Source organism: Podarcis cretensis, assembly GCF_951804945.1.
Source record: "Podarcis cretensis genome assembly, chromosome: 5".
Lineage (NCBI taxonomy): Eukaryota > Metazoa > Chordata > Lepidosauria > Squamata > Lacertidae > Podarcis > Podarcis cretensis.
The window spans coordinates 38,949,975-38,970,091 of record NC_137174.1 but is presented as its reverse complement, the minus strand read 5'-3'; the positions used below and the strand labels follow the sequence as shown (position 1 = coordinate 38,970,091).

Below are 20,117 nucleotides of genomic sequence, written 5' to 3'. Positions count from 1 at the left end.
CCTTGAATTCAAATGGATGTAATGCCCTGATTCTCTTTTTTGGATTAGCTTCAGGCGGAAAGACACAGGTGTGAGTTGGGGATGTTGGCGAGAATGGCATTCCTTTTATTTGTGTTTCTCCTGTCACTTGCAACATAAGGTGGTATTCAGCTATCAGCCTAAGGATTCCCACTTTCGCAACAGGACTTTCTCTCTTTCCCACGCGTGTGCCTCCTGTCCTCCCCGCAATGCTGCTAGGCTTTGAAGGAACCCCCTAGAACAGATTTAGGGGTTGGGGGGGAGAGAGAGGAGGGAAGAACATTCCTTGGTGCAAGCAGAAATCCTTGCACAGACAGGAATGTCTATGTAGCAGTACTTGCATACAACCAATGTGGGAATACTCACTTCCGTGGCATGATACCATCACCTTGTGCATTTCCCTGCACCTCTCAGTGGCAGCCAATGAAGTGGCACAGGAGGTAAAGAAATGTGATACTGCCCAACCTGAGGAAACCAATCCCATGTGCTTCAAGGAAGAAGACAAGATGGTACCATGGAGGTGTCACTTTCAATGGCATCCCCGTGTCATATATAACACATTGCTCTGCTCTCAGCAAGCCAGAATCTGCAGCAGTTCCAGCCCAGGTTTTATTGCGCAGATTCCTCATTGACTGGATCTAGGCAGGCAGACATTCACACAAGATTTTGATAGCCTCTAGGATCACGTTTTCCCAGTAGTGATGTATGGAAGTGAGAGCTGGACCATAAAAAAGGCTGATCGCCGAAGAATTTATGCTTTTGAATTATGGTGCTAGAGGAGACTCTTGAGAGTCCCATGGACTGCACGAAGAACAAACCTAACCGTTCTTAAGGAAATCAGCCCTGAGTGCTCACTGGAAGGACAGATCATGAAGCTGAGGCTCCAATACTTTGGCCACCTCATGAGAAGAGAAGACTCCCTGGAAAAGACCCTGATGTTGGAAAAGATGGAGGGCACAAGGAGAAGGGGACAACAGAGGATGAGATGGTTGGACAGTGTTCTCGAAGCTACCAGCATGAATTTGACCAAACTGCGGGAGGCAGTGGAAGACAGAAGTGCCTGGCGTGTTCTGGTCCATGGGGTCACGAAGAGTCGGACACGACTAAACAACAACAACAAAAAGGATCGTGTTCTGATGATAGCACTTCCCATGCCTCTGTGTGTAGCATGTTCCTCCCTTTGCATGAGTGATCAAACAAGCCAGGAAGTCTTCTGTTAATTACAGCTTCCCATGAAGTTGGAACTGAAAAACTTTGTTTAATGACTTCCAAAGAAGCCAGGGTAGGAAACAATGGTATGAAAGAAGCCCTAACTTCCTGCTTCCATAAACACTCAAGGGTGCACATGACTCATCTACCTCTTGGCTTAATAAACCCAAATATGAACATTCAAGCATGGTCATTTTTTATACTCCTGCTGGAAATGCTTCAATAGCATATTCCTTTGCACTGAACACCTCTCTGCACCTTTGCATGAAACAATACAAAATTATTAAACTGCACATGTGATTCCATCCATGTTGTTTCTTAGAGGCTGAGAGTAGCACCAAAAACATTTGCAGGACTCAAAAGGGCTGTAGTTTGGTGGTAGAGCACATGCTCTGCATTCAGAAGGTCTCAGGTTCAGTCCCTGGCATCTGTAAGGTTGGGCTGTGAAGAACTCCCACCTGAAACCCCGGGGAGCTGCTGTAAGTTAGTGAGCAAGATGGACCAGTGGTCTGACTCAGTATAAGGCAATTTCCTACATTCCTAAGACTCAAGCAGTAGCAAAAGGCACACTCACCTTTCCTCCCTCCAGCTGAGTTCCTGCTATATACCGGGATGAGAAAGGTGAGGCAGTAGGGGGTTGGTGAGGTGTAAATATGGTTGCAGGAATGCTGGATTGGTTCCACAGGTGCAACTGCACTGCACCAACCTTGCCCCTCCTCCCCTCTATCCTGAAATGCAGCAGCAACTGAAACATAGGGTGGTCAGGTGAGTGGCACAGTCCCACCATGTCATCTGCTGTTGAGCTAAAGGTTTGCTGAACTATTCCATCTCTTTTCTTACCTTGCTCGTTCATTCATTCATTGCACCCAAACATGTTCAGCTAGCTCAACTCCTAATTTGGCTGCGAGATCCTGACTCTTGGTTTCAGCTCTGAAACCCTGCTTTGCGTTCACCACCACAACACTACAACTGAACTCACCTGCCAATTAATTCCAAAAGTATTTGGAGGAATATTAACTGCAAATGATATGAGACAGGGGTCAGCAATATTTTCAGCAGGGGGGTGGTCCACTGTCCCTAAGACCTTGTGGGGGGCCGGACTATATTTTGGGGGGGGGCAAGAGCACCACAAGCCCCGGTGGCTGCTTACCTGTGTCTTGCGAGCGGCAGGGGCTGGCAGCAGCGGAGGGATGATGAGTGGTGTGCGAAAGGGCTCTGGAGAGGGGCTGCTTAAAATGGCGGCCGCTCCAGCGCAGCCGCTGCTGCTGGCACCAACAAAGCCCAACCCCCTTCCTCCTCTAGGCAGGGCAGGAAGAAGCCAAGAGGAGGGAGGGAGGAGGCGCCGACACTGACGTCGTGTGAGGGAGAGGGAAAGAACATGCATGCTGACGATCCACTCGGCAATTCTTGGACCGTCCGCAGGCCAGATCCAGAAGGCAATTGGGCCTGATCCAGCCCGCGGTCCTTAGTTTGCCAACCCATGGAGTAGCCTGTCAATGACTGCCTTGAGAAAAAGCCATCTGGTCAGGATGTTGCATTGCAATTTCCTCTGCTATCTCAAAACTGCTTGCAGCTGAGTGCTTCCCTTTTCTGCAAACTTTTAAAAAAGCAGATGAATAATTTTTAACACAATATATCGTCAACATCCAACTGATTTATTCCATACAGTATCTGAGCATATTGCATACCACGTCAACTCTGCAACTTACATTTACCAACAGCTGTTTTTCTTTTTGGAGCAGATGGTACGTTGAGTGTACCGTGACATAATTCACATTTGCATTATCAGTCACAAATGCTAATGTGTTTAAGGAAACTGGATTTTTGTGTTGAGCTAAGATATTTTTAGTAGCCACAGCACTTTTTAGCATCTTTCTGAAATCTATTAGTTTGTTAGTGCAATCATCAGTGAAGCCCAACTTCTGCTTAAATTTTGTTGGTAAAAATTAGTTATTTTATTACGCTATCTGTAATAAAGTAACACATTCGTTCGTTATTCCATTTAGGTCTGCTGCTGTTGCTGTTCACACATTGGCTTAAGTGGTCAGTATTCCTTTATAAGCAAATTGGAGCTGATCCAGCAGGAACATGCAGAAACTGTGTTTCTTTGCCACCACCTTACAGAAAACTGTGGTGTTAATTTGTTTCTTCAGCCTGTACTCACTTGACTATAATAGTATGTGACAGCACACTACTAGGTTGTCATTTACAGTGGTACCTCGGGTTAAGTACTTAATTCGTTCCAGAAGTCCGTTGTTAACCTGAAACTGTTCTTAACCTGAAGCACCACTTTAGCTAATAGGGCCTCCCGCTGCCGCCGTGCCGCCAGAGCATAATTTCTGTTCTTATCCTGAAGCAAAGTTCTTAACCTGAAGCACTATTCCTGGGTTAGCGGAGTCTGTAACCTGAAGCGTATGTAACCTGAAGCGTGTGTAACCTGAGGTACCACTGTACAGAGTAAATGCCACATCTATTCCTGGCTTTCATGATATCTGAGCACAGGAAACTTGTGCTGATTTGGATCTTGTCCTCTCAATGAACTTGAGAGCCAGCATGGTGTAGTGGTTAAGAGCAGTGGACTCGTAATCTGGGGAACTGGGTTCGCGTCTCCGCTCCTCCACATGCAGCTGCTGGGTGACCTTGGGCTAGTCACACTTCTTTGAAGTCTCTCAGCCTCACTCACCTCACAGTGTTTGTTGTGGGGGAGGAAGGGAAAGGAGAATGTTAGCCGCTTTGAGACTCCTTAAAGGGAGTGAAAGGCGGGATATCAAATCCAAATCCAAACTCCATTCTTTCAGCATTCTAAAAGCTTTTGCCCTCCAGATGTTTCAAACTCCAAACTCCCACCAGCACCAGTGAACATGGTCAAATGGTCAGGCATTATGGGAGCTATAGTCCCAAACATCTTGTGGGTTCCAGGTTGCAGAAAGCTGATCCAGGAACTCTAGATTTACTATTCTGAACTTTTTGAATATATATCCATGTAGTGCTTCTCCCCTTCTGTCACAGCTCATGCAAGCCAGCAGGGCTTGGGATGTGACACCAGTTGAGGTTAGGATTGCTCTATTTAAATATATATATATCCTTCCTTTCCTAGCAAATTCAGAACAGCAGCATATTTAGAAACACATTGGGATGATTATCTGAATGGCACTGGAGCATTCATGTTTATCTCATTTGGTGCCCTGTCTCTTTGCCCATCATCCCCTATTCCTCCTAAGTATCCACTAACTTGATTTCCTCCTCACTCAACTAATGAAGATATTCTCAATCACTAACCCTTATTTGCTTACTTTACTCATATGCAGTGTCATGGCTGAATTATTCCACTTTCTTCCACCCTTTCCCATATCTTTGCCAATTAAGTAATGATTTGCCAAAATTCCCATTTGCCTACTTTGGAGTGTGCATTTGCTTGGCTTATAATACTCGGCTGTATTGCAAATTGATTGCCATTTCCTAAAGACGTCGTCCTCCACCTTAGAATGTTAATGAAGGTTCTGGATGTGTGCAGTCAGCATTCAGCAGTGCAGGTGCTTTGCAAATGTGTGCATCTTCTTCTGTAGGATGTCTTGTATGTTAACTCCTTCCTCTCAGTTCAACTCTTGTTTGCCATTCTGTGCTATGTAACCAACAAAGCAGACATTTCCGTGCCAATATTCTCTGTGGGTGCTGCTTGAGATCAAAACTCCTCTCTTGTTGTACAGTGTGTTTGTTGTAGGGGGAGAGGGTCAAGTTTCCAAGCTGCTCTCCTTTATGGCTGGTGCTTTGAGACACAGTAACTGAAAACAAACTACAATCCTTAGAGGTATCATGATAGTGTGTGTAAGTGTACCACTACAACAAGCAAGGAGAGACATTGCTTGGGAAAGTTTTTTTTTTTTCATGGAAAAAAAAGCTTTCAAATGCCAAAACTACTGCAAATCCAGACAAAGATAATTTACTAAAAAAAAAAGTTTAAAAAAAAATAACCAGAACTATGAACATTTTGTCAACATTCATAATTTATCTTTGGCACAGAATATTGTTTAGCCCAAACCTTGGAGTATCTGGGCACAGAGATGTCTTTCTTTTTCTGGGGTGGGGGGTGGGGAACTAGAGCATATACAGAAAAAAGCTGGGTCAAGTACTTTTCCTCCTCCCCACATATTTGTAGGACCATTTGCCCCTGCAAAATTGGAAGTAGATATCCAGTGCCTTTCAATGACAAAATCCTAACATCTTTCACAAGCAGTCTTATATTGTAAATGAAGTTCTGATGCCCCTTCTTTTTCCTTATATGGGGGGGGGGGGAGAGAGAGAGAGAGAGAGAGAAAGGAACCTTCCTCATATTTAAAACATAAGGGGAACCCCATTTGCACATGAAATGTCTTAGAATCCCCATCCCAAGATCAAATCAATCCTCAAGGGTGTTTTGGCGCATGCATACCCACAGACACTCACACTAAATTCCAACGGAAAAGCTGGGCTAAGTATTGCGGTCCTGCTTAATACATAGATCAAATAGTGATATCTGTTGTGCCATCAATGTTCATACATATAGACATCATTTGAATACACAAATGCTTTGAGCGCCCTTTGATATTCACTCACAATCATCATCTTCCCTCTCGAAGGTCCTTGCAAATGATTCCTTGCATAATGACCTTCACAGCTGCAAAGTTCAGCTCTCAAGGCAACTCCCCCCACCCACCGTTTGCAGATATGAAGTTCAAATCTGAGTGAGCAAGCAACCTCTCTGGCAGCTGCAGGAAGGAAGAAGGTGAATAGGAAAGATATTTTAACAGGCTGCAGATATTGGTTAAGAAGCAGCTGTGCTGTGGCTGCAGTGGGACCAAGACAACGGCCACATTGCAAACACATGCCAATTGAAGTACAATCTCCTTCAAAACTGGGGAAGGGAGCATCCCCCCCCCCCCCCATTGATAAGGATGCCAAGTAACAAAGGGAGAAATCAAAATCTGGCATACAATGGCAGAATCTGATGCAAACTGCTTTATTCACTTGCCCATAAAGTGCTGCATATAAAAGTGCTGAGCAGAGTAAACTGTGAACTGTTTCTACATGCTACCCATTTGGAATGTTACTGCTCAGTTATAACATTGATATCTCAATGAACCTTTACTTTTCCCAGTACATTTAAGTGACTGCACTTGGCTCCTGTGTACTGTTTTCATTTTCTAATCCAAGTTTGATCGATACTATAGATCAATAGAACTAATTACACACATTGTTTTGGCTGTACCTTTGCTAGTTATCATGCAAATGGAAATCTAAAGTGACTTGGTCACCTTTGGCAAAAGAAAAAAGAAGATCTAAGAGAAGGGTGGAGCTATGCACAGTGGTGGGGCACTGCAGCACGGAGGGGCGAAGCTAGCCCCCCTGTCTTCCATGTGTTGTCTGTGTGTCCCAGTCCAGCTTGTGACACAGGGTCTCCTTTCCGTCTTACAGACCAGCTTGCACTTCAGCCTGGAAAACAGGTTCTGAGAGAATCACATGAGGCGCAGCCTGGAATTTCTTGAGTGAAAGCCCTAGATTGTAGCTGTACTTGGATGAAAGAAAAGCTTTTGAACCATATTTTTGGAATGGACAATTTTTATTTTAGGAAGAGACAGATTTTATTCATCCTGTTGCTTCCAAGTGCGCAATATTCATAACCTCAATAGAGCTGGCATCCTTGCTGCCCCATCCAAAGTGACTGAAGCCGGTGTGGTTAGGGGAGATACCAACCCAGAAGCCCACAATTCATCCCATTCCCTTGGTTTTCCTCGTCCTCCTTCAGAGCCTGCCAACCTAAACCCAATCCCAGCAGCAATGTGGGGTCATGACAGTGTATGGATCACAGCAGGGCATTCCACTTGCTTCCAGCTCAAATCTCATTGAGTCTGATCTGTTTCTAACCACCTTTCTACCACTAGACTGATGGAAACCTAGTTACATTAAATCATCACTGTGGGTGCAGGAAGGCAGCTATGCTGCATTGTAACAGTCCCTGGAATAAACTAAATGTTTCTAATTCATCATTTGAGTGGGTTTGGTGAACCCAACCTGCTCTCCACCCAACTCTAGTGACCTCAGAGATGAGAAATGCCCTCTACTCCAGGTGCCCAGCAACATGGCATTCACTTAGATCTCCTCATAAGGTAACATAAACCTTATATGTATATGATGCCTCTTCAGCGAGGGCCTGCAACTCACGAGCATTTCCCACCCAGCATGACAAACACATCACTAGTGATGGATGTCAAGAATGTTCCAAAAGGAGGAAAGGTCTTAAATTGCATGCAGCGCTTGAAGTTTGTGGGTGGGGAGAAAAAAACTGAAACAGTCTCATTTCAAACAAAGCCATTCTCACCATTTTTAATAACCATGCAAAGTATTTGATAGCAAGTTTGAGTTAGTACATTCACACTTTGAAATAGCTACGGCCCATTAGCCATCACTACCAGCCCACCAGGGAAAGAATGTTGCCAGTAAAGAAAGTCAAACCTTTCGTGATTATGGCTTAATATTAGTCGTGATGACATTCCTTCAAAAAAATGTCATGATATTCTCATGTATTTGGCCTATTTCTAACCGAGGAGTGGGGAGCCTGTGGCCCTCCAAATATTTGTTGGACTACAACTCCCATCAGCCCATGTCAGCGTGGCCAATCACCAGGGACAATTGGAGTTACAGTCCAGCAACATATGGAGGGCTACAAGCTCTAAACACAGCAGAGGCTCTCATGGATTTGAGATTGCAGTTGTTGGATAAAGATGAAACTGCCTTTGCTAGTATCTGCCTCTCCCAGCTCCACATACAGCTCTGGCCTGGATCTAGTGACATTTCACAGTATTGGTGTAACCGTTTTCTGTACAGCACTCTGAGATGGTTCTATATATACTGGAAAGAAGAGGGGTGCTTTTAGATTCACCTAAAAAGAAATGGGATGGCATCCCATGCCATTCTGGCTGCATGGACATCACACATTTTTAAGCATCTGACTTCCTCCAGAGAATCCTGGGAATTGCAGCTTGGTGCTAGGAATAGTAGTTTTGTGAGGGGTAAACTGCAGTCCCCAGGATTCTCAGGGAGGGCAAGTCATGTGCATTAAATAGGTGGTTGTGTACACAACCTCTACCCCACTTCAAGCACTGAACCTATGCAAATAGCAAGAGATACAATTATTTTTAACAATTTGGCTTTCATTTATTATGAAATCAACATAATGTAAAAGTTAACAAAATAGCATCACCTAAAATGTGATTTGTTGCATTTTTCTCTTATCTGTGATTTTCAGGTTCACAAGTTTTCTAAACAGCCAAGGCAGCCTAGTCATTCAGAAGCCTGAGTCTTGAAACCTAAGACAACTCACAGTTCTATTATGGCCAGGGCTTTTTTTTTCAGAGGGAACTCACAGGAACTCAGTTCTGGCACCATTCAGGTGGGTGCCATTGCCATTCTAAGAGAATGAGGGAGGTGTTCATGGTGAGTTCCAGCACCTCTTTTTCTAGAAAAACAGCACTGATGGCAATCAGACCTTTCATGACTAAAGAGCTTTCATTTTAGCCTAGATGCAGTTATATAAATTAAATTATAGGTATATTTTTACAATCAAAAGTGGCATTTTATTACCCAAGTCTAATTAAATTCAACAGGAAATAATGGTGGGGCAGGCCCAAGTTTAAAATGGTACAAAGAGTTCAACCTTGGCTTAAGACTTGGTCCACTTGAACTCATCCACTACCTGGGTTTAGAGCTGAATTATTTAACCAAGTTTGCATATGCCAACTGTGTCTACACAAACCACTCTTCTTTCTTTTGTATATTTATTGTACATTTTACCACAGCTGTTCTTCACTTCCCACAGACCCTTGGTTCCACGAACAAGTCCATTAAACTAATTGGCTGTTCTTCTCATAAGTGAATGTTACAGGGCAGAGCTTCCTCCATACCTGCCATATTGTAACTGTGCCAAGATTTCATTCTTACAAAAGATCTTTGGAATTTCTTATTCATTAAAATGAGGTCACACTTCACAGAAGTACATAGTATGTTATCTATCTTTTTTAAAAAATAAATTGGAGTCAAATTTTGGCATAATGAAATATGTACTGGAAGGATATTTTTGACAGTCATGTTTACTAACACAGCAGTACTTCTCTAGAGCAGCTTTTCAAAAAGAAAGAAAGAAATTCCAGACATTAATTACTTTTCAGAGCCACACTTCAAATCATCCTTCCATTAATGCCATGGGTTGTTGTTTTTTGTTTTGTTTTTTTGTATATGAGAAACCTTTTAAAGTCTAGTGTTGCCATGGAATATTTAAATATGGATTGTTATTAACATTGGGGATAATTTGATGGGCAGGATCCCTCAAGTCTTTGAATTCCCACTGTGAAACTGTAGGAAACAAGCCTCTCTAAGCATTAAGAAAATATGCAGCTAACAAGAAAGTACTTATCCAGTCCCAACCCAATGGGCTCAAATGCCCATAATTTTACAGTGACACTTTAGAAATCACTCTGTAACCTCGTATTTTGGATAAAGTAATGCCTTTGCTCCGAATAAGAATATTAAAGTACAAAATGTGCCACTTACCACCCCAGTAATTTTCACTGCAGCTAGTCATTCTGCCTACATCTAAGTGCCGACACCATTATTGGACTTCAGCTTGCTGACATCTGGCCCCATTGCTCAAACCACTTAGCACCAAAAAGTAATCATATACTTATACAAGAGCTTTTGGCATCATGTTAAACACCACCTTTACTCAAGCCCACAATCCTTTATTTAAATCAAAGCAATAGCATTTGTTTAGCAAGAACCAATGTAATTATACATCAGTATTCATAGAGAAAAGACACCCGTCAATTAGTAACCATACCACAAGCTTCTCTTGATCTGTGTGGAGGAGTGCATAGAACATGTATTTAGTTGAGTTGGGGTCAGCTGAATCAGGATAAAGACTACTGCCTGATACTTCCAGTCTGGAGCTGCCCAGTAATGTTTGCTGCATGGTGTATGGATTGATGTAAAAGAAAAACCAAAGCAAATGGCAATGGTGGTTGCATTTGACCCAGATGTGAAGCTCAAGGGACAGCAGCAGAGCATTCTGAATTTGTATTGTTTGTGGAACCAGCCTGCTAGTTTTGTGCCTTGTGCTTTGAGCTATTCAGCTGTGGAACAGACTTCCACAAGAGATGGTGGGCTGTCCTTCTTTGGAGGTTTTTAAGCAGAGTTTGGGTGGCCATCTGTTATGTATGATCTAGCTGAGATTGAGTTGGACAAGATGACTCACAGGGTCCCTTCCAACTCTCCAATTCTACGATTCTATTCTCCTAATTATGGGACATGCATAGCCTTGATTCTGAGCAAGCTCCTTTCCTCATCTTAAAGCACATGCAAAATGTCCCAGACAGTTGCAAGGCATTCTCAACATTTTCAATAGTTTTTATTCAGGTAACATTTGGTGCAGCTGGTAACATTATGGCGGTTGGTCACCTTGAATAATTCAAGCTTCCAAAAGAGAATTATGAAGCAAGTTGCAGGATCCATGAGACCAGACCCCCCCCCCCCCCAAATCTCTACACCACCTTAAATGCTATAGAAATCAAATGCACAATATTCAATTAAGGTAACAGACCTGTGCATGTCTGCTCATATGTAAGCCCCATTGCATTCAGTGGGACTTAATCCCAGGTAAATCAGTAAAGGAGTGCAACCTTAATCTGTGTTTCACCTTCCTGATTCAGTTGTGTCAATATTACCTGTATACCGTGTTTTTCCATGTATAAGATGCCCCCATGTATAAGACGACCCACAATTTTGAACATAATTTTTAAATAAAAAAACCTAGCCTTATACACGGAAAAGTACAGTACAATACATTTTCTTCAACACTGTTTTGTTTTTGTTTTTGTAACATGAAAAATACAATCAAATGTGACAGTTTATGTACAGATGCACTAAATTAATCCTCTTTCTTTTAACTATTCAGAGGATAATGACATCTACATCTGACTATCTACGTATATTTAATATGTGACTTTCTAAATAATAAAGACAGGCTTGTCAGGTAAATGCGCCTCTACAATGTGGGAGGTTTTTAATAATAATAATAATAAATGCTGTGAATTCGTAATAGCACTAACAAGTCACTCTATGCGTTTCTTTCCCATGGTTCAATGTAATCCAAACCAAGATGTGCAAAAATTTCTTCCTCACTTGCAGCTTTCAGGAAAATTTTCTGTAAAAATGAAAAAGAGAGCAGCATAAGCCTTGGGAAGGTAATAATTTTTGAAAACAAAAAACACACAATTCTATTTGAAATAACATTCTTAGCCATTTTATAATCCAACCCTATAAAATGTCTACTCAGAAGTAAGTAAAGGTAAAGGGACCCCTGACTGTTAGGTCCAGTCGTGGCCAACTCTGGGGTTGCGGCGCTCATCTTGCTTTATTGGCCGAGGGAGCCAGCATACAGCTTCCATGGCCAGCATGACTAAGCTGCTTCTGGTGAACCAGAGCAGCGCACAGAAACGCTGTTTAGCTTCCTGCCAGAGCGGTACCTATTTATCTACTTGCACTTTGACGTGCTTTCGAACTGCTAGGTGGGCAGCTCACCCCGTCGTGGGGATTCAAACTGCCAACCTTCTGATCGGCAAATCCTAGGCTCTGTGGTTTAACCCACAGCGCCACCCGTGTCCCTTACTCAGAAGTAAATCCCATCAAATTCAGTGCAGTGATTCCCAAGGAACTGGGTAGAGAATCACAGAGATACTACTAATCTTGATCTCATCAGAAAGAACCAGAAAATTCATCATCATGTTCTTAATGAAGGGCCATCCTTTTCTGGACCGCCAAATGAACTAACTTTTCATAGAGTGTGCGGAAACGCAAAAATACAGAGGCTTCACTTTTCTTTATGCTTGTAATGATATTTTTGTAACTCAGGATCAATTATTTGTGTCTGCAGGAACTCGCTCCCTATCTTAACTGAGCAATTATTTCAATGAATATAAATATGACATTTATGGTTGCTAACATGACCATTAACTACACTTAATACAAAATGGCTGTTTTGCAAATGACTTCTGTCTATGAATTGCAATGCTGTATTTCTCATTCTGGTTTCAATTATCAATAAGACATGTGAAGCGTGAAGTGAACGATCTTCGTTAACATTTTAATCAATGAATCTTTGTTAGTGCACCAGGATCAGATTTCAAAACCACCTTTTAACTCATAACTTGTTTTGGCTTTGTTCTATTAATATTGCAAATGTAGCTTTTCCAAAATGATTTGACATACAAGAGAAATCTTAAATTCACAAATTATCTTTGCTGAGCACTTTTTCCAAAGTGCCCTTCATTAACTAGGTTGTGAATGAATGGCATACTGGCTGGGAAGGTGAGCTATAAACATATTCAATTAAATACATTTATAACCCAGAGCTGTAGGAGTTCTACTTTTTGTTCCCACTGGTTCTGATCTTGCTATTCTACCAGAACCATCCCCCAAATATTTTTTATTTGCTTTTCTGTTATATCTCGCCATCAACACATACTCTGTTACATTCATGCACAAACCGAAAAGAAGCACAATAACATAAATATAAAACATAAACATGTAATAATAATAGTAACATATATATATTCCTCCAAGCTGTTTAAATCCTATATATCTTTACTTTTACTTCCCTTCCACTCTTTCCTTGGTTTCCTATCTACTATGGTTTTAACTGTGTTTTCTTGTTCTTCTACATTATTCTCATTAGCTTACATTGTCTCATGTTGAAGCATATACTGCTGAGTATTTGTTCATCCAGTTATGAAAATTTTCTTGCTATTATATTCTTTCCATATAATCTATATATAATATCCAGTGCTCTTTAGACCAGGAGCTTTAAATCACTGCCAAATTGAGACATAAGGCAGCCACAAATTCTCCTATGCATACCTATTACCTACCCCAACCATAATATATTGGGACAGTTGCATTACATAGGATTGAGGAGGAGAACAGAATGCAGGATTGAGAATGTGCCCAAGTCTCCCAATGAAGTAGAAGTTTTAAAGGGAAAAGGAGTCTCTCCCACATGCAACCTGGGAGCCCCTAAGCAAAGGATAACCTGATAACACGCTTCACGTATTTGACGTCTCGTGAAATGCGCATCAACATTTAGGCATGGCTTGCACGACCTTGCGCTGTGATTTCACTCTGAGATATAAAATGTTTTGATGGACATTCCGTTCTTCTACATCTCTAAACAAGTCTTTGAGCTTCTTGTAAATGGCTCCTAGAAGGTACTCCATAAAATTAAATTGCCCTGAACAATCTGGCTCTGTAAGTTAAACGTTAAGTGCTGTGCACAGCTTTAAGAAAGATTGAAATTAGAAAATGTGCACATTCAGTCCAATCTCTAACGCCATCTCTGTACCTCGCCTGTTGTCCCAACTGCCTCCCCCTTGTCTCCACCTGCTTTTCTCACCCAAGCCCTCCTTACTCACAAGTTTAAGTGGTGCCACTTTGAATACAGAAAGTGATAAGAAGGTGACAGCAGAAACTGGGATCTCAATGGGAGAGGGAGAGGTGACAGCTGGAGCAGAGCACGGGGATCCTTCCTAGCACTAATGTTACAAATCTGAACCCAAATATTGCCCTTTGTGCACAGCCTTATTGAAAAGGAAATCATAGAATTCTATGATTTCCTTTTCAATAGGGCTCTGCACAAAGGGCAATAATGAAACCATTTCTTCCTGAAAGCACTTCAAGATTCATGCAGGTGGGTCAATCACAAGAAAGATGAAGGAACAAAGTGGTTTCATCTGCCTATTGTGCTCTGAAGGCTGGGTCTTGCAAAGTCAATAGCCATGAGTAGTTCAGATAATAATGGGAAAAGGTATTCTGTTTGTAGAAGGCACTTTACGCACAAAGGAACTTCACCATTGGATTTGCCTTCCTGGACAAAAATCAGCCAAGAAGAGATATGCAAGAGCACACCCAGAAAAGGAAGGCCTCCCTTTCATAGAGTTGAGTTTGGTCTTCATCTCCCATTACCAAAAGCTTGCCCCCCTAAGGGCACGACAGCAGTGACAGTAGAGGCAGTTATAGAAGGGGAAGGATATTTCTCTTGCCTCAATCACAGCCAATTCTGCTAAAAGGAGAGGCTAAGGCCTCTTTCTCTGTGGAGCACACAAAGAGGCACTACCTCACAGGCCTAGAAAAAAGCCAGATGAGCTTGGTTCTGACCTCATCTTCATCTTCCTATCTCTCCCCCCCCCTCCATCATAACAATGGTTACTTGCTATGGCTGTGCCAAATCCCAGATCCTGATCCATTTAAAAAAAAAAAACCACCTTCATACTCATTGTCTTTATTACATACACAACATACAACATTTTTCTCATGCTACTCAGGCAAAAAAAAGGCTTACAAATGTTAAGATAAAACTTTCCTGCTCTCTGGCTTAAAATCTTAAAGGCATGACACAAAAGGAAGGGAGGTTGGGAGAGGAGGAACAAAGCAATCTCGGGCACTATTTCTTAGTTGCTGAGTTATTGTCATGACCAGCTGAAATGGAAAGATTTCCATGGAGATGAGTAGCCAAAAGTTGCTGGTCTTTCAGAAGAGCTGAGGGAGAGGCCCTGCAGTTTCTCCTCTCTCCCCCTTCTAGAGCCCATATATTGTTGTTACCATCTCAGAGGACACAGCATAGGGCTAAGAGAGCAAGCTACAGACTGGGAAGTCTCTGGTTTGACTCTTGCCTCTGCTAGGAACTTGTTATTGTTATGGATGAACATTAATTTGTACCCCACTTTTATGTAACAAGCGACCCCCAAACAGCTTGCAGAACACAAAGCAAAACCAACAAGTCGAGTGATTTGTGCACAAGAAAATCCTGATCCAAACTGAGGTGATTTTGGTTGAGCTTGGATTAGGCTGGAGCAGGCTGAGGCGGCCCTGAATCACCCTGGATCAGATCAGGAACACCCAGAGCAATCCAGGGCTGCCAAAGAGACAGCTATGTCTGGGAGCAAGAGGTAGGGGGGAGATGCATGCAGGCACCCTCAACCACATGTTTAACCAGGGTTTTCAAGCCTAACTAAAGACTGTTCCCTGCCCCTGATTTGGTTCGGAGCCCAGATCCAGCTTAGCCCCAAATCTCCATGGCCTCTTCAAAGGGTCTGATCAGGTCCTAAATTGGATCAGGGGAGTATACTTGCAAGAATATGATCAAACCCACGAAGAAATGCTCCTGCTACCAACAATGATATGTGGTTGAAATCACATGAATGGATACATTTGCTCAAAATTCATGGTAGTCTAAGAGGTGGAGGAATAGCCCATGTCAAATATGCCATCATAAGGCAGGCACCAGAGAAAGTTTTACACTTGTAAGGAGATAGATGTACCAGAGCTCAAAAGGTTCTATAAAGTCAAAAGGTTCTATAAAGGTTCTATAAAGTCAAGAACCCACTGATATTTATTGAATGTATCAGTACATTCACATCGCCACAGTCCATAGAGGTTTTTCTTGACAGACCAACAGTTCACTGATATGTATTGAATGTATCAGTACACTTGTGCAACCAATCCCAGAAACATCGACACACTCCATAGAGGTTTTTCTTGACAGACCAACAGTTATTACATGAAATACTTGTAACTGAAAGCCATTTTTTGTTATCCCAAAAAGCCTGTGGAACAAGGAACAAAACACTCTTTTTCAGGGTTCAACTTGGGTCCCTTTTTCATTTCTTGTATTTCAAGTAGACCCTACTCTGAGCTTACATGTACTGCTGGCAACTAAGATGGGCAGAATCAGAGAGGATGGGGACAGAAAAAGAACTTTCAACTAAATTAACTAAAGGACAGATGGAAAGTTTCACACAGAGCAGTCAAACTGCCCTCTTGTCCATTTCAATATAAAATATTTTTCTTTTGAAATTCTATATGCTGTTGGGTGGTACAGATTCATATTTTGCCACCTAAAGCTGCACATATTCCTCAAGCTACAAACCACTGTGCATTTGTCTTAAAGTCAATATTCAGACTGCACATTTCTCAAGTTACAAATGCAATTATCATGATCAGTTCATTGCTGGAAATTGCTAGGATGGATTTTCTATCTGAGACAAGAACTTCAGTTTTATGTAGATGAAGTGCCCGATAATGAGAGACACTCTCAAAGGAGCTTTTTTTTTTTTTTTTTTTTTTTTAGCACCATGAAAATTGGTGGCATGTATTGCAGCATTAACACCAATCCATCTGCGTATTCTGATGTTCTCCATCCAAGCTTCTGATTCATTCATATCAAGTCATTCCGATGCAGAACTGTGAACACTTCCTAATTTATGTGGGGAAATGCAAAAAGCCATTGGCGTCCGCATTATCACAAAACAGGAGAACCACATGTACAATGTAATATCAGAACAAGGCTTAAGTCACTAGTCAGCTGCAATAAACTCAATGCTTGTTAATTAGCTCTCAGAATGGTTTGGATCCAGAGAGCCAACAAGGCAGGCATCCAAGGTTGGAGGAAATGAGCCCAGGAAAACAGAATAATCACCTGGGCTGTGAAACCAAGCAGAGCAGAGCAGGCTTGAAATTCTGAAGCACACAAAAAAAAGGACACAGGGTGAAGAAGAGGAGAATACAGGATGCTGGACTAGATGGGCTTTTGGTCAGATCCAGGAGGGTTTCTCTTACACTACTGGCATCAGCCTCCACTCAGGCTTCTTTCATGCTCGTTCTTTTAGGATACCAAGGAATCAAGGATCCAGCAACCATCTCCAGGTAAGTCATTCCCACAGGAAGTATATTGATTTCAGTACATTCACTTACAATGGCTATCATCCTTAGCATTTCCTACATTGCTGAACAACATCTGGATAAAATCCAGTGGGGGTGGAATCCGGTCTGGAAAGATGTATTTACCTGGTGCCTCAGTTCCTATGAGCTAAAATTCCACTGAGTGTAGCTTATGGGCCTCAGGGAAAATTCAGCCTCACAGCAGTAATTCATATAAATGCAGTGGCATATATTCTTACTCATTAGAAATCTGCACAGTCCTTTTGACTTTTAAACTAAGAAAGAAATAAAAGTATAGTCCACCTTTTGGAGAATTTTCCACGAGTGAACAATAATATTTAAAACATTCCAATAAAACACAAATTCATGGAAAATGTTAGACAACTCTATCACCCCTTACTAGACCCATATATAAGTGGATCATAATTTCACTTTCAACAGACTTATTAATGATAGTGTGCAAATTATAAGAAATATATATGCTATACTTTAATTACTATTTTAATGAGTCACAGTTAATGGGGGAAGTGTAAGAGAATGAAGATAGGAACACGATCCAACTAAGATCACATGCACTTAACTCTTCAAAAAATTGCAGTCAAACTTTGAAACCCATTGAAATTAAACATGTTCAGTGTTGGCTGATCATATTCCTAATCTTTTCTTCTGAAAGAATGCCTTGAATGGGAAATGTAATCAATGAATACATTCTCAGGCTCAGAGAATACTCACCTTCACAATATATACATGCAGGTGTTCTTGTGATTCAGGTATATATAGCCTTAAAATATAAATGCCAATTGAATACTGAGCCTGAAATAATGATATCTTTAAGTGAAGTTGTGAGCAATGCCAGATGAGGAAAAGAGTTCAAATTATTTTTTGTATTTAATCTTACACAGCAGAAGAGACATATATTAAAAAATGGCAAACACACCAAAAAAGGAAGTTTAGGCAGGAAAGGCTATCACAAAGGAAACATCTACCCAAAACTAGAACTGATTTTTAAAAAAACCATAAACACACATTACGTTTGGAATTTAATAAGTTTATGAACTTGCAGAGTTCCAAACATTTAGCAAAATGGAAAATCACCTTACCATTGGATTTATCTCAAACAATTAAAAGATAATTTGGTATTAAAAGTAAATTTTATAGCTGTTTTTTCATTAAACCCCTCAGCTGTGTGGCCAATTAGTCAGCCTTGACAAACAAGCCTTCAGAAAGATAGCCAAGTTGACAAATACCATTGTGTAGCCCATGTCCTGCATCATAGCTTTAAGCTTAGTTTAAAGTAGAAGTCCGACTGAGTTAAATGGGGCTTACTGCCAGGTAAGTGAATATAAGATTTCAGCTGAAGTTCTATAATAAGAATGGGTGTTTATGTGTGCCTAGAGCAGAGGGAGCCAGTGGTGCTGCACAGATGTTTTGGATTCCAGCTAGCATAGCCAATGTTCAGGGACTATGAGAGTTGTGGGGTGGGCACATTAAGCTGCTCCAGAGACAAAGGTTGGGTAACAACAAGGCCGAAATGTATGTGGGGGTTAAAACAGGCCACAATGCTATTGATTACAAGGTATCTGGATTCAGGTAGGTAGCCGTGTTGGTCTGACGCAGTCGAAATATATAAAATTGTCCAGTAGCACCTTAGAGACCAACTAAGTTTGTTCTTGGTATAAGCTTTTGTGTGTCTGCACACTTCTTCAGATACACCGAAACAGAAGTCACCAGGCCCGTTATCCATAGGGGGAGGGTGGGGTGGGGTTTTTCTCAGGAGGGTGGTAGGAGAAGAAGAGTTTGGATTTGATATCCCGCTTTATCACTACCCGAAGGAGTCTCAAAGCGGCTAACATTCTCCTTTCCCTTCCTCCCCCACAACAAACACTCTGTGAGGTGAGTGGGGCTGAGAGACTTCAGAGAAGTGTGACTGGCCCAAAGTCACCCAGCAGATGCATGTGGAGGAGTGGAGACGCGAATCCGGTTCCCCAGATTACGAGTCTACCGCTCTTAACCACTACACCACACTGATGGGTGATTGATTCAGTGGGTATGGTAAACCTGTTGACAACTGACTGTTAACAACTGCAGGAAAAAGCAAGGAATAGTATGCAGATAATTAGCATATCTAATGAGACAGGAATCCAATATCTCTATTAAGACCAGGTTTCTCCATAGTTTTCAGTTTAGTGATAAGTTGTTTCTCAGCAACTTCTCTTTCAAGTCTGTTTCTGAAATTCTTTTGTAATAAAACAGCTGCTTTGAGATCTTGTATTGAATGTCCTGGGAGATTGAAGTGTTCTCCTACTGACTTCTCTGTAGCTGGAGTTAGAATTTGGCAAGACAGCATGGAACTGTGCCACAAAACTGTTTCCACTGCTAACTGGGGTCTCCCCTGCGTTTGAGATCCTAACCAATGCCATTTCCATCACAAGGGGGAGGAGGCATAACCAATTATCAATCATCCCCTTTGTCTATCCACTCTGCTGTAAAGGGAGATTCCGTTCCACATTATAGCATGCAAGATAGGGAAGCCTTGAGCAGATTAAATTAACAGCAAAGGCAACACCAAACATCTCCCCAACACCAAACACTCTTGAAGGTTTCCCCCATTCTTAACATTGAGATATTTCAGGAATTACATGCAGTCTTTTATTGCTGTCCAAAGAAAATTAGTAATTAATCAAATGGGATGTGCTTGGTTCATACACTTTTGACTCCCCCCAAAGATGGGTAAATCAGAAATGAGTTTGAATGGACTAAGTGATCAAATGTCAGCAAAACAAACACTACAGCACAAATAACTGGATGCTCATCTTATTGACATTCACGTTTCTACAAATCCCAAAATAGCACTTCTAAGTGATTATTTTCTTGTTCCTATCGATTTCAGTTACACGTCCCCCAGTCCCATGAGTCTGCAGCACTTGGCAGCATCTTCCTAAAGCGCTCAGGATTGAATAATCCTAAATAAAAGCACAGAATGGAATATCCTACTGAGGAGGCAGAGACACACTGGGTTGGGGGAGGGAGAATTCTCTAGACAAGGCAATATCATGGATGAAAAATTAGGCATGGACTCAAAGGTATGTTGG

The 20,117-nt window shown here is 41.7% G+C and overlaps 1 protein-coding gene across 1 annotated transcript in view; it reads right to left on the bottom strand.

The window, feature by feature from the left end:
- Positions 1-11,266: 11,266 nt before the first annotated feature.
- Positions 11,267-20,117, bottom strand: part of DNTT (DNA nucleotidylexotransferase) — a 137,922-nt gene continuing 129,071 nt past the window's right edge. The window contains exon 11 of the mRNA XM_079978454.1: positions 11,267-11,458. Coding sequence (XP_079834580.1) covers positions 11,372-11,458 — 87 coding nt within the window. The 3' untranslated portion in view covers positions 11,267-11,371. The remainder of the gene's footprint in view (positions 11,459-20,117) is intronic.